The 13,350-nt window shown below is 42.0% G+C and overlaps 1 protein-coding gene across 6 annotated transcripts in view; it reads right to left on the bottom strand.

Moving 5' to 3' along the window:
- Positions 1-13,350, bottom strand: part of ITSN1 (intersectin 1) — a 136,571-nt gene that overhangs the window by 109,788 nt on the left and 13,433 nt on the right. For all 6 annotated transcript variants that reach the window (XM_084843665.1, XM_084843667.1, XM_084843664.1 and 3 more), the window contains 2 exons: positions 8,978-9,037; positions 4,417-4,509 (listed from right to left, as the gene is read on the bottom strand). In XM_084843665.1, coding sequence (XP_084699791.1) covers positions 4,417-4,509; positions 8,978-9,005 — 121 coding nt within the window. In that variant the 5' untranslated portion in view covers positions 9,006-9,037. The remainder of the gene's footprint in view (positions 1-4,416; positions 4,510-8,977; positions 9,038-13,350) is intronic.

Genomic DNA, 13,350 nt, shown 5'->3' with positions numbered 1-13,350 from the left:
AGAATCATAAGAGAAGCAATACATAAAGTATCCATGTTGCACTTTTGGAGTGTTCAAAGTGCTATCAGTACTCCATTGCAACCACCAGGCATCATTCCTTCCAATACATATTCAGGTTTCCTCATGTTTGTGTAGTAAGAAAAAAAAAAAACTGAGGGTGTGGGAGACTTAACTGATGACAGACAGAGGCTGAGTTCATACAACACAACAACCCACCCTGCGAAATAAGGCACGCAGTGTGGGTTGTCTTTGGAACAACCCACGGTGAAGGTAACAGATGACTGGGCTGACCGTGGGTGGGCCTCCCCTTCCTTCCCCCTTGGTCATTCTACTGGCCCTGGCAGGTATCCCAGGGGATTTGGCAGCAGAATCCATCTTGTCTGCCACCAAGTCCCCCTCGCTGTGGGAACCATGATGATGAACCTCGACACGGGAAGACCTTGCTGCACATCATGGTTCCCGGCCTTAAAATTTTTTTTTCCCCTCCCCACATTTCTGCAAATTGGGGAGGAAAAATATTTTAATTATGTTTTTGGCCCTTTATAATGTGTGCAAATGTCCTTGTGTTTTTAAAAAATTATTGATAATTTTTGGGGAGTTGTGCAGCTCCGACTATCAAAAATACACGGGCTCTCCTTGTCTTATGTTTCAGCTGTCAAACATACAAGGTAACTGACAAGAGAAGACTGTATATAGGCTGACTTTACAGCCTTTGACAGTTGACAGTGGGGAAAAGGGGCGCAGATCACCCCCTGAGCAGGGTGATCCCCAGGGTTTTAAGTATTACCCTGTCCCTTAGGGATCACCTGTTTCGAATCCTCACTTACCCGAGCCCCCAGCATGTTATTTTCACGAAGATCTATAAGCCACCACCTTTTTCACACCCTTTCACAGTAACTGCAGCTACATTTGACAGCTGTCAAAGGAGCTGTCAGAGGTTACCAGAGTTAGTGTGAAGAGGACCAAAAAGGGGGTGGCATGTAAATCTGTGAAAAACAATCCCTATGAAAAAGGGTCAGGGCAATATTTAAAACCCTGGGGATCACCTTGCTATGGGGGTGATCTGCACCCCTTCTTCCCCCAACTATCAACTGTCAAAGGCTGTAAAATCAACCTATATACAGTGTCCTCTTGTCAGTTACCTTGTATATTTGACAGCTGAAATATACAAGTACCAGACAAGGCAAGACTATATAGTTTTGACAGTCAAGAGTTCCACAAACGTGCAACTCTGAAAAAACTGGAAAAACAATAATTTTTAAAAATACGGGGACATCTGTGCACATTACCAGGGCAGAAAACTTTAAATGTATTTTTTGGTCCCAATTTGTGCAAATGTGGGGAGGGAATTTTTTTTTAAAGGGGGTTAGCAAATGAGTGACAGCCCCTCCAAAGTGCCACTTGGGCACTGTTGGAGGGGCTGTCACTTGTTCATGGGCAAGATCACTCCGCAAGACCTGCAGGGATTTCTGCTGTTCCTACCGAGTGGCTCGCTCACCAATGCCAACAAGCCATGATAGGTTCGCAGTGCTGGGTTTGGATGACACACCAACCCATCGTGGGTTCAACAACCTCAAGCCATGGGTTGTTAGGATGGCTTGTTGCCCACACACAAGCCACCGTGCGGGATTTGGTCTGGGTTTGCACAACACAACAACCCACCATGGCTTGTCACCTGTGATGGGTTGTTGTGTTGTGTGAACCCAGTCAGAATGTTGTCAGACAGAGAGAAAACCTGACAACTGGGTGGGAGGGGTAATGGAATGGTGTGGCTGGAAAATAAAAACTGAAAACTGGGTGGGGGGAGTAATAGCATGGAGTGGCTGGGCAAGGAAGAGGGAGGAAAAGACACAGAAAGATTAAAAAGGGGTAGACCAAACGTAAGATAGGTTATTTTTTGGTTTAAAACTTCTCTCAGATGTGAGAGTTGCCCATATACATCAAATGGAGAAATCCAAAATTTTAATGTAACTGGGTTTGGGCACCCTCCAGAAAAAAACCAAAATAGAGAGGAAAACTGTAGTTGCTAGAATCCTGAACAGAAGCACTCCAAACAGCAAAATTTTGTTGAAGGATCCCAATTGTTATCCCTATATGGAAAATGGGGGCAGGGTGATTGGATCCTTGGACAAGCCCCTGTCTCTGCCTAGTGCATTCATGGATCCAAAAAGCACGATAAAGATATAAATAGGTGAGATTTGAACTGGGAGCTGCTTAGTTTCTGCAACCAATCTTTCTCTTCCCCTCCTCCCCCCTGCAGCCCCCTGCCACCCCCTCCCTGCAAGGTCAGGGACTTGCACACTATACAAACTCAAACGTCTGCACTTTAGTCAATAGGAAATTCACACTGTATTAATATCAGCTTAGATAAAAGAAAGGGAAACATATGGTTCCTGCTGTCTAGTCCATTTTAACAGCTCTTCCTTTATTGAATTTGTGTGGCTTGTGGAAGCAAGCAAGGAAGCAAACACTTTCTCCACTGGAAGCAGTCTTACTCAACACATCAATTATGATTTCCCATAAAATTTTAAGGACAGGCTTCTATATGCAGATTCAAGACTATTTTCATTCAAAACTGTGCAGCATAGTACAGCAGCACAAAGTCTGTTCCGGTCACTTATTACCGTCTGGGAAGAAATACCATCTTATCAGAACTCCCCTTAAGAAATCCCCTTTCTACAATCACCATGACAGCCCAATCAACCCCCCCCTTCCTTCTAGAGACAGATTGATTGGGTTCACACACTCAAGGGTTGAGTATGTGTTGAGTGTTGGTTGTTGATGAACTGTGGGTTACTCTTGAAACATGGGTTACCATGTTGTCTGAACCCAGCTGTGCTAACAACCCATGGTTTGTTAACCAAAGACAGCCCACAGTTCACATGATAACCCATTCTCAAGCCATGAGTGTGGGTTGAGCATGGGTTGTCAGTGAGCAGTGGGTTGTTGTTGAAATGTGGATTATCGTGTTGTCTGAACCCAGCCATGCTAACAAACCATAGCTTGTTAACCAGAAACAACCCACAGATCACAACCCAACAACAAACCATGGGTTCTCTTCACAGGTTGTTCATGGTTAACAAACCAAGCTTTGTTAGTGCAGCTGGGTTAAGACAGCATGATAACCCACATTTCAACAATAACCCACAGTTCAATGACAACCCACACTCAGCCCATACTCAACCCTTGTGTTGTGTGAACCCAGTCACTGACCACTGAGCACTGCACTTATTTTTAAGCCATGGCGCATGCTGGGCGCTATTTGCCTAATCACCCACTGATTGTTGTGTCATCCAAACATGGGTGGCATGGCTTGTTTGGGAGGTAATCAATAACCCATGGCCTGTTGTTGGGTTATTGGAAGGTTGTTTTCTCCTCAAATAAGGCATGCTGTCTAGGTTTGGATGACATGACAAGCACCGCCTGGGCAGGTAATTAGGCAAATGGCACCTGGAGCATAGCACAGCTTAAACAAGCCAATGGGGCTTGTTTAAGCCTCAGTAATCATGTGAACCAGGCCATTAAGTGTTTAACAAGATACCATATTCAAAGTAAAAATCAGTTCACATATTTTCATTCCACACTGTAAGAGGAGTGTGCTATAACCTTAGATTTGTACCAGCTTGAGATTTCTCCTGGAATGTAATCAATGAATAGGCCCAGAGAGCTAGTATTTTATTTAAAATTTTTATCTTGTAAACTGCCTTATGGTGACTTCACCTCAAAAGACGGTATGAAACTATTTAAACTGAAATAAATAAGATTTCTGGTTCTTCTATTCCATGCTGCAGCCAGGTTTCTATGTCTTTAATTATTCATTTGGGACGTACACATCAGTGGGTAGAAAATGGTATTTGTTACTGACATTCTGGGCTTATAGCAGCGGTCACTCTTTATTCAGTGTGCATAAAATGCTGAACTGTTACCTTGAGGGCATATTTATTTTTACTAGGGTTTTTTTGTTTGCCCTTAAGATGGCAATCAGATGTTTCAGCATGTAAATGAGAGGTTATGGTGCTTGAGCTGGCACCAGTATGCAGGTGCACCAATATACAAATGGAGCTCCCAGGGCTTGATTTCTGTCTGCTTCCCACAGACAAGGCTTCAGCACTGCACGTGCGCTACTCTGCTAAGAGAAAACGTAAGGACAAAGGCAAGTTTGCACATTGATGCAGATGGCTACTGATTGGACATTAATATTTTTGGACCTTAATACTTTTAAAGTGTATGCTTTGCTTTGTCAATATTTCTAAACTACTTCTCTCTGTTGGAGAAATTGACTAGGCTAGCAGCACTGCTAGCTTGTCTCTCGGATGGCTGACCTTGGGTAACAGCTGCTCACGCAAGGGAAGCAGAAAATTACATAATGGTGTGGATCATCACAATGGAAATTATATATGATGACTATGGCATTACCAGTGATAAATCCAGATATTGGTTTCAAACTGTGGAACTGCTGATCATGTTTAGCTCTCTCTTCCATAGTTATAGCCCAGATGTCCAGGTTGCCTAATTCACAAGAAAGAAATTGAGGTATGGTTAAGAAAAATAACAATTATAAATGGAAAATCAATTTTCTTAACGTGCTTTGTAGGATCTAAATACTGCTGGACTTGTTAAAAAGTTCTCACCCACAAACTCACTAAGCAACTTCCAGGGCCTCATGAGATGCTGAAGAAAGGGAAAGAATGAATCCTTTATTTACAGTCAACTGACCACCAGCAAAAGATACAAAAATACATAATAAAATACGTTGTTCTGTATCATAAAATTAAGTCACAGTGCCATAGAGGATCTAGTTAAAATAACATTCAAAAATTTAGCAACTCCCTCGGTAATTAATCTGTTGGATCCTTTGAGCAAGATACACATAAGAGATTCTAAGAACAACCTGGAAAACATTGAGTAGTATCATCAGGGCATCTCTGACCCCCTGGTAGTAACAGCAATTGAACAGAACATGTATTACAGATTCCACTTCAACACTGTTACAATGGCAACATCTCTCATTTACCCGTATTTTGGAATACCTTCCATTTAAGAGTTTAGAGGATAAAACATTAAGCTTGGCCAAAGAGAATTCCTAAATATAGGAAAGCACTGATAGCCAGTTTAAATAAGCCAATCTGTCTTTGGAGAATGAGCCCGGCAACCCCCAAAATCCGGGGGAACACGGGCCCTGCGATGCACAATAGAGTTCATGCAGATCAGTATCTCACAACCTCTGTTTAACTACAAATTTTGCGCTATCCCATTCCAAAGATAGTAAATAGGAAGGGGAGAGCCCTAATGAATTAACTTTCTGCATCTCTTCCTTTCTCCAAAGTGATGTGCTGGAATCATCTGCCAAAGATACAAAGGAGGTGGAAGGGAGCACAAAGCAGCAACAGAGCCAAAAAAGAATGGAGTATGTCCATGCCAGACGCTTCAAAGAATTAAGGCCAGCCTCCAAATTAAGAACAGCACTCACAACACACCTGGGCACACCAAATATAGATCTAAGAAAATAAGAATGTACACCTCCTAGAGCATTTAGCAGCTGGAAACCAAATTGGTGCCCCAAAGAGTGTCTGAGAGATAATTTTAGCTTTATAAACACAGATGGCTGATAGAATGTATTTTCCACCTTTAGTATAGAAAAAACAGGCTATAGCATTCACATGTTGTTCAGCTTTGGTCTTAACAGATTTCCCCTGCACCCTCCAATTTACAGTTTCATCAAACCAGATACCTAGATATTTATACGAATCTAATTGTGCAAATCTGTTATTATTTAGAGTCCACAAGTATCTAACCTTTTCTGAAAAGACCAAAACTTTAGATTTTAGATAATTAATTCTTAGAAGGTTCTTCTGACAGTGAATAACAAACCCAATCAACAATGCAGGAAGGCCCAAGTGTGTCTGAGAAATCAGAACTGCATCATCAGCATACAGAAGGACAAAGATCTTTGTGGATCCAAGCTTAGGTGAACGGAAAGGTAATGAGCCTAACACAGAGGGAAAGTCAGCCAAATATAAACTAAATAAAATAGGAGTAAGAACACACCCTTGCTTGACTCCACGGGTAGAGGTAATGTCCTCTGAGAGACGGCCAGCATTACTACATTGTACCTGTGCAGACGTATTATAGTACAATGTATGTATCAAAACCATTAGCCTTTTATCAATAGAATATTGTTCCAGTTTGCACCACAGACATTTGTGAGAGATGGCATCGAAGGCAGATTTTATATCAATAAATGCTGTAAAAAGTTTGCCTCCTTTAGGCTTAGTGTACTTATGAACAAGATGAGCCAGAACCAGACAATGGTCTAAAGTGGAATGACACGGCTTGAAACCTATCCATTCTTTCCCCAAGGTATCATTATCATTAATCCACACTTTTAGGGCCCAAAAAGCTAGCATACACCTTCCCAACTATAGGTAACAAACTAATTGGTCGGTAATTATTAGGATCATCTCTGGGGCCTTTTTATAGATTGGAATAATGAAGGTTTTCAGCCATGTTGCAGGGATTACACCAGATTTATTAATCAAGGAGAAAAGACAGGTCAACAAAGGGATACACCAGGAGATATTATTTATCAGCATCTCTGAGGGGATGCCATCTGGTCCAGGGGTCTTCTCTAATTTAAGTTGAAGGATTAAATCTTCAACAACTTTTGTATCAATAGGTGGCCATTCAGGGATGTCGGAAGATAAACAGGGAGGAATAACAGAGTTTGATGAATGTGCATCATTAAAAACTGAGTGAAAATGGTCCCCCAGATATTAACTGGAATGTGGCAGTCAAAGCTGCCTGAATTGTTGGTTAAACCTGAAACTAATTGCCAAAAAGTGTTATGGTTACAGGGACTGCTGCTGAAATCAGCATTTGCCATGACTCTCTATTTACTTCCCTTTTCTTCCAAAGAAGCAGCTTTTTATAATCTCTTCGTAACTCATAATATGAGTGGGATAGTTCACACTCATTATTTATATGATACTGGCAATAAGCAGAGTGAATTCCTCTAAGGTTGACACATTCCACATCAAACCATATGTTACCAGAGCCCTCCCGACATTTGTGGGGAGCAGCAAAGTTTTGGAGACAGGAGTACAAGTTCTGAATAATTGCATCGAAGGTTACTATTGACTCTGAAGGAGAGTTGTTTGCAGTTATTTGGTTAATGGTATTTGTGAGTTAAATGAATAAACCTCAAGAATGCCTGTTCAGTTGACCTGAACCATTTAATCTTCCTATTATATGAAGAGGGAATTAGATTTGAAGGAGGGAGATGTTGTACCTCCAATCTGACAGTGCCTGATACTTTAAGAGCAATCTCCAATGGTAAATGGCTGCTGTCTGTACGACCAGCAACTCTGAAGTTACAGCTCTCATTTTTAAATGCCTTATGCCTTAGGAACTGGGCCATAGGGGTGTGAGAAACCCCCTTACCCTGGGTCCGCGGGGGGGAGGCAATCTGTCCCTCCCCCTTGGAATCCTTGCCGGCCCCAGCTGGCCCCACTCCACGGCGAGTCCACAGAGCTGCCAGCCAGCTCTGGCTGCTGGTGGATTTCCGGCCGCTGGAACAGAAATGGAGTCCGTGTAATGGATGCCATTTGCATCCCTGTTCTTCAAGTAATAGGCTATGTAAATCTTTATGTAGCCTATTACTGCAAAGAACAGGGACGCAAATGGCGTTCACTATGCTGATGTCATTTGCGTCCCAGCGGCCGGAAGTCCGCCAGCAAAACCACATACCCCGCTGATCCTTGGAAAAATTGTCTTCTACAAAAGCGGTCCCTGGTGCCAAAAAGGTTGGGGACTGCTGCACTAAAATATAATCAACAACGCTGGACCCCCTGGATGAGATGAATGTATATTCACCCCAGTTATCACCACCAGATCCATTTAAAATGCATAAATAGTTTTTATAAACAAATTGAAGAAGCCCCAGTCTTGCAGAGTTAATGTGTGCCAAAGTCCTGCAGAGTCTTTTGAGTGCCAAAGGCCATCCTTAAGTTGTCCTTTCCTAGCAAGAGGAAAGTCACAAGAGATAGTAGGGTCTACCAAGAAAGTTCCAGTTCTTGCACTGAAATCACCTGCCATAATTGGTAAAGCACGGGGAAATTTAGCAAGTTGTTCAGTGTAATAACGAACAATTTTAAGCTACATTGACATGACATGCTGAAGGAAGGGTGCTCAGCAGTTGTTATAGATAAGAGCACTATGTGGAAGTCCTCACTGATAGCCTGATAAAGAGACTCAGACAGCTTGAAAGTGTGTATATTTTATTATTTCTTGGTTAGCTTAATAATGGTATTACACTAATAGGGATTTTGTAACCATAAATGTAGTTCTGATGACCAAATAGTGAAAGCCTGTAGTATATTCCACCACAGACATTTTCAAAACCCACTGGCACCACAGGAAGACAGTGGTATCTGTTTCAAAATGGCAGCTTGCTGTATGCAGCATCATTATCATGGGTTGAAGGGGTTATAGCCTCCTCTGTAAAATCCCCTCAACCAGCAGCAGGTACAAAAGAGACACTTTATCTTGTGGAACAGGAAGCAATAAAGCTGACCCTCACCTGGCTAATAGAAACGATGACTGACTGCCAAAACCAGCCAAGATGTGCAGATTCTAGTGAACATGGAAGTGCTACATTGGCAGGCGTGTACCCAGCCCCTTTTGGCATAAACTGAAAGGTGGCCTAGAAATATTTTAAATAAAAATTAAATGAAAATAACTGCCTCACCCAAACTGTATGAGGCAGCTGTCAGACCAAAGGACACATATGCAGGGCCCACCAGCTCTTATTGCCTTTATCTCTATCCATCCTTACTTCCTACAACACCCTAAGAACACTACAAATGCTGTAACTGCATACCAAGATGATGAGAAAGATTTTTGGCTCAGTTTCTGCTTTTGCAGTCAAAATAAAGTTTATTCATAAAAAGTAGTATCACAAAAAATTCTTAATACTTACCTCCAAAGGGTGTTGGAAACTGAGCCATGGTTCAATCTCCTTTAACTTGCTAACAGATACCTGAAATAAAGACAGATACATTGAGACAATGTATATATGGATGTACCAAAACAACTTATCCGAGGGACACGTCACCACAATCATATTATGGATTGATATAAAAAAATTGATACTTTAGTGTTAACTTTGGCGTTTACATAAAAAAGTTCTGTAAATATAACTAAGACAAAATATTTCCCAAATGCCATGAACTGTCCATCTTTCTCCTTTCTCCTAATTGCAGCAGTACTGGATGCTGCTACTTCTTTGAACCATGGCAAAGCCCTTTTGGTTCTTGGCCATCACAAGCCTAGCTTCCTACACAGCTGTATCCTTTAAAGTAGCATTTCATTTTCACCATACTGGAGCACTTCCTCCAGACTCCACTGTCACCTTCATCCTTTCAGTACCTCAGTGCCTACTTTTGTTGTCTCATCTTTTTTCTCTCTCCTTTTTTTACAACTCTAGAGAAGTTCCCTTTCTATTGGTAATTTAAGCAATACAGACGCCTTCCCTTCCCACCCCCACTTTGGGGCAAGACAGTCTGTGGCATCATGTTATTTGAAAGAAAAATATTCAGGAAATATTGTGCAATCAGTGCTTTCAAGAATTTATCCACAGCCAGGATTTATAACACAAACACATACACCTGAGGCACCTGTGCTGCTAACATGAACTGCTGGAATAATTTACTCATTCACACCAAGCAATTATGCAATGCAGTATCTGCACATCTGCTATAACTTTATAATCATTCTGTGGTCACCTCCTACAATACAAGAGAGCTGTTAACCTGACTTCATTGTTCCGGTTTTCAGTAAACTCTGCTGGGATTATGTGTGATGATTAGCAATCAGAATATGAAAGATGGTGTTAGCTCATTATTTATCCCTAAACTTTCACAACCACAACCCAGGAACATAGGCACACACATTTTCCATTTGGAGGTAACCAGTTTGAGAAAGCCATCACTCTCAAGTCAAATGTATTTCATTAAAGACACAAATTACTTGAAGGAACCTATGAATCACCTAGGGCCAGCCAGTAAGAAAGCCGCTACAAAGACAACAGAGTAACACTGGAGAAAGTTTTTGAAAACACATTACTCAGAAATGCAGAGTATCTCATTTTTAACAGAAGCTTGGATGTAAAACTAAGACGGTGTTCTATAGCAGTCAAAATTGCTGTAAAAGTTTGATCTATGGATCAACAGTTTGAAGAACTTCTCAAACTTCTCGAGTAGCTCAAATACGTTTCCCATCTCTGCTCCTTATCTTGCACAATAGCAGGAAAACATGGGATAGAGGCAGGCCAGGCTTCCTTGTCAGTACAGCCCGTTGACTCTAAGTAAAGAAGCACTTCCAACTCTCACTGAACAAAAAGAGAAGATTCTTAGGAGCACCAAGAAAGGAAATCATTTTTATAAGTCCTGTTCAAAGTTTTAAAAAAACGTCTTGTAAACACAGAGACTGCATAGTCCAATATAAAAAGGTATCAGTCATCAGAAGATGCACCCTCATGGGGCACTCTATAGCCCTGTCCTTAAGGCAGGAAAGTGGACAAAATGGACCCTATTCCCACAGTACCACAAAAGCTACAGTGGCTTTCATTCATTTACAGTTTCTTTAGAGTGTATATCTATATTAAACACAGATAACTGTATCGCAGGTATGCTTTTATGCTACAATACAAGCATGAAACTTAAATCACACTCTTGCTGTTTCTTAGATGGAAAGAACAGTTTAGTCTCACTTCTAGAAGTTAAATCTAATGTTTTAGAAGACTAGGTCCAGTGCGACTTTAATTTCCAATCTGACATTTGCATAATCAATTTCTATTTAGCTGATCAAAATAAAAGCAACACCCAACAAATAAAAGCTAGACAGGAGAACTCTCTCAAACACCACAAGGTTTTCTCTTAGGGTTGTCACTGAAATGCCCAATAGTGATAACTTTACTCGGTAGATTATTAATCTTGATACTCTGTGGGTTATAGTAATCTTAAGGGGCGGGGGGGAGATGATGGCAGGAAATTAGATTTCATAGGAAGCAGAGTAATTTTTTCCTATTATTCTTTTTGTGGTTTGCTTATTTAATCAGAATGTTGATATAATTTATTTATTTATTTATTTATTTATGTTGCATCATCAGTGTGCATGGTGCTTTACAGGACAGGAAAGGACAAGTGCCTACCCTAATGAGTTTATTAGAATCTCTCCTGCAATTGTATGCCCTGGGTCACGATTCCTCACCAGCAGCCTACCTGAGTGAACTCCCAAGGCTAGCAGCTGGGGCAGCGAGTTTCAGCGTGGGGGGTGAAAGAGCATGTGTTCAGTATCCAATGAAGTATTCCAGGTGGCTGCATCCTGCACCATCTGAAGCTTCCGAACTGTCTTTAAAGGCAGCCTCATGTAGAGCATGTTATAGTACTCTAGTCTGGGTGTAACCAGGGCATGTATTGCTGTAGCAAGTTCTACTTCATCTAGATAGGGACACAGCTGGCAAATCAGCTGAAGCTGATAAAAGGACCGCTGCGAAACAATTTCCATGTATAGTGCTGAGTCCAGGAGAACCCCCAAGCTGTGCACCTGGTCCTTCAAGGGGAGTGCAACCCCATCCAACAATAGTCTCACACCTTTATCTAGATTCGCAGGTATCCCTACCCACTGTACTTCCATCTTATCGGAATTAAACCCAAGCTTGTTTGCCCTCCCTCCTCCATTCCAAAACTTCCACCAAACACCTGTTCAGGGTTTCTACAGCCTCCCTGGTACTACCTTGTGGAAACAAGATGTAGCACTGTATGTCATTCACATTTTGTGGACACTTTAGCCCACACCTCTGGATGACTGCTCCCACTGGCTTCATGTTGATGTTAAAAAAAGGAAGGACAAAAGCAAGCTGTGAGGCATCACAAAGGCGAATGGCCATGAGGTGGTACATGAGTCCCCCCAGCATCACCTTCTGGGTACATCCCTCCAGAAAGGACTGGAGCCACTGTAATAGTTCTCCCCCTTACTGCACCTCAACTAGGCATCCCTCAAAGATACCACAGTCGATGATGGTGAAGGCCAAATAGTGTTGCACTCTCCCCATTCATCCACCAGGATGACTAAGGCTATTTCTGTCCAAAAACTAGGTGAGAAACCAGACTGGAACAGACCCAAGTAATCAGTATCATCCAAGACCACCTGCAGTTGAGAAGACACCACCTTTTCCAGTATCTTGCTCAAGAATGGTATATTAGATACTGGATGATAATTATCCAAAATCAAGGGATCCAAATTTGGCTTTTAAAAAAGGGTTTAACCACTTCCTCCTTATGCAAACTGGGAACCACACCCTCTCTCAGAGAAGCATTAACCACTTCTTGAGGTCCAGATCATAAGCCCAGTTCTAGCAGATCTTAAAAACCAGGAAGGGCATGGATCTGAAGAGGAAGCAGCAGATCTCAAACCATTAAGTACCTTGTCCACATCATCAGGCTGCACAAGCTGAAACCTATCCAAAACAACATAACTAGTTCTCAGACACTGTCAAAATGATGGCATCCAAATCAGAACAAATGCAAGCAATTTTGTCTGCAAAAAGTAATGCAAATTGATCACAGTGCGTCTTCGAGTGCCCAATCTAATTTCCTGATCTTACAGAGAGGCTTTTCACAACTGGAAAAAGCTCAGCTGGCTGCCATTGTGCAGAAGCTATGTGGCAGACAAGTAAGATCTCTTTGCTGCCATCACCACCACAGGCGGTTTCTCATCATGCTTATCACAGGATTGCCACCTGTGCTCTAGCTGTTGACCCAGCTGTTTCAGAGACTTCAACTCCTCAGAATACCAAGTGCCAATCTGGCTCTACAACTGAGCAGAGGACACTTGGGAGTGATTGTACTCATGGCCTTGGGCATTTCCCTATTCCAAGGAGAGACCAGAGCCTTTGCAGAACCGCCAGCTAAGGAAACTCCCCAAGACCCCTCATAAAACAATATGGATCCATCAGCCTCCAGAGGTGGATGATTTAAATTGGTCTACCATCCTTGCAAGGGTTAAGAGCAGCCAGTAGGTCAAACTTGATCAGATCATTAACTGTCCATGACAGAGCTATTTCTAGCTCCTACACCCATGGATCATAGTTTTCCGTAGTTGTTTAGGGGACAAAAGTCCAACGTATGTCCTGCCACATGTGTTGGGGTAGATATTAATTAGGATAGGTCCGTGGTTGTAATAAAAATCCCAAGCTTCCCAACACAAGAGAGAACCATTTGGAATAAAGACAGAGTGCCATTGGATATGAGGATAAAGGACTCCGCACAAAACAACCAGATGATAGAGAAC

Source organism: Heloderma suspectum, chromosome 3 (assembly GCF_057233095.1).
Source record: "Heloderma suspectum isolate Gila_16-S chromosome 3, 16-S_ref, whole genome shotgun sequence".
NCBI lineage: Eukaryota > Metazoa > Chordata > Lepidosauria > Squamata > Helodermatidae > Heloderma > Heloderma suspectum.
The sequence above is the reverse complement of the archived record's forward strand: the minus strand, read 5'-3'. Positions and strand labels throughout refer to the sequence as shown.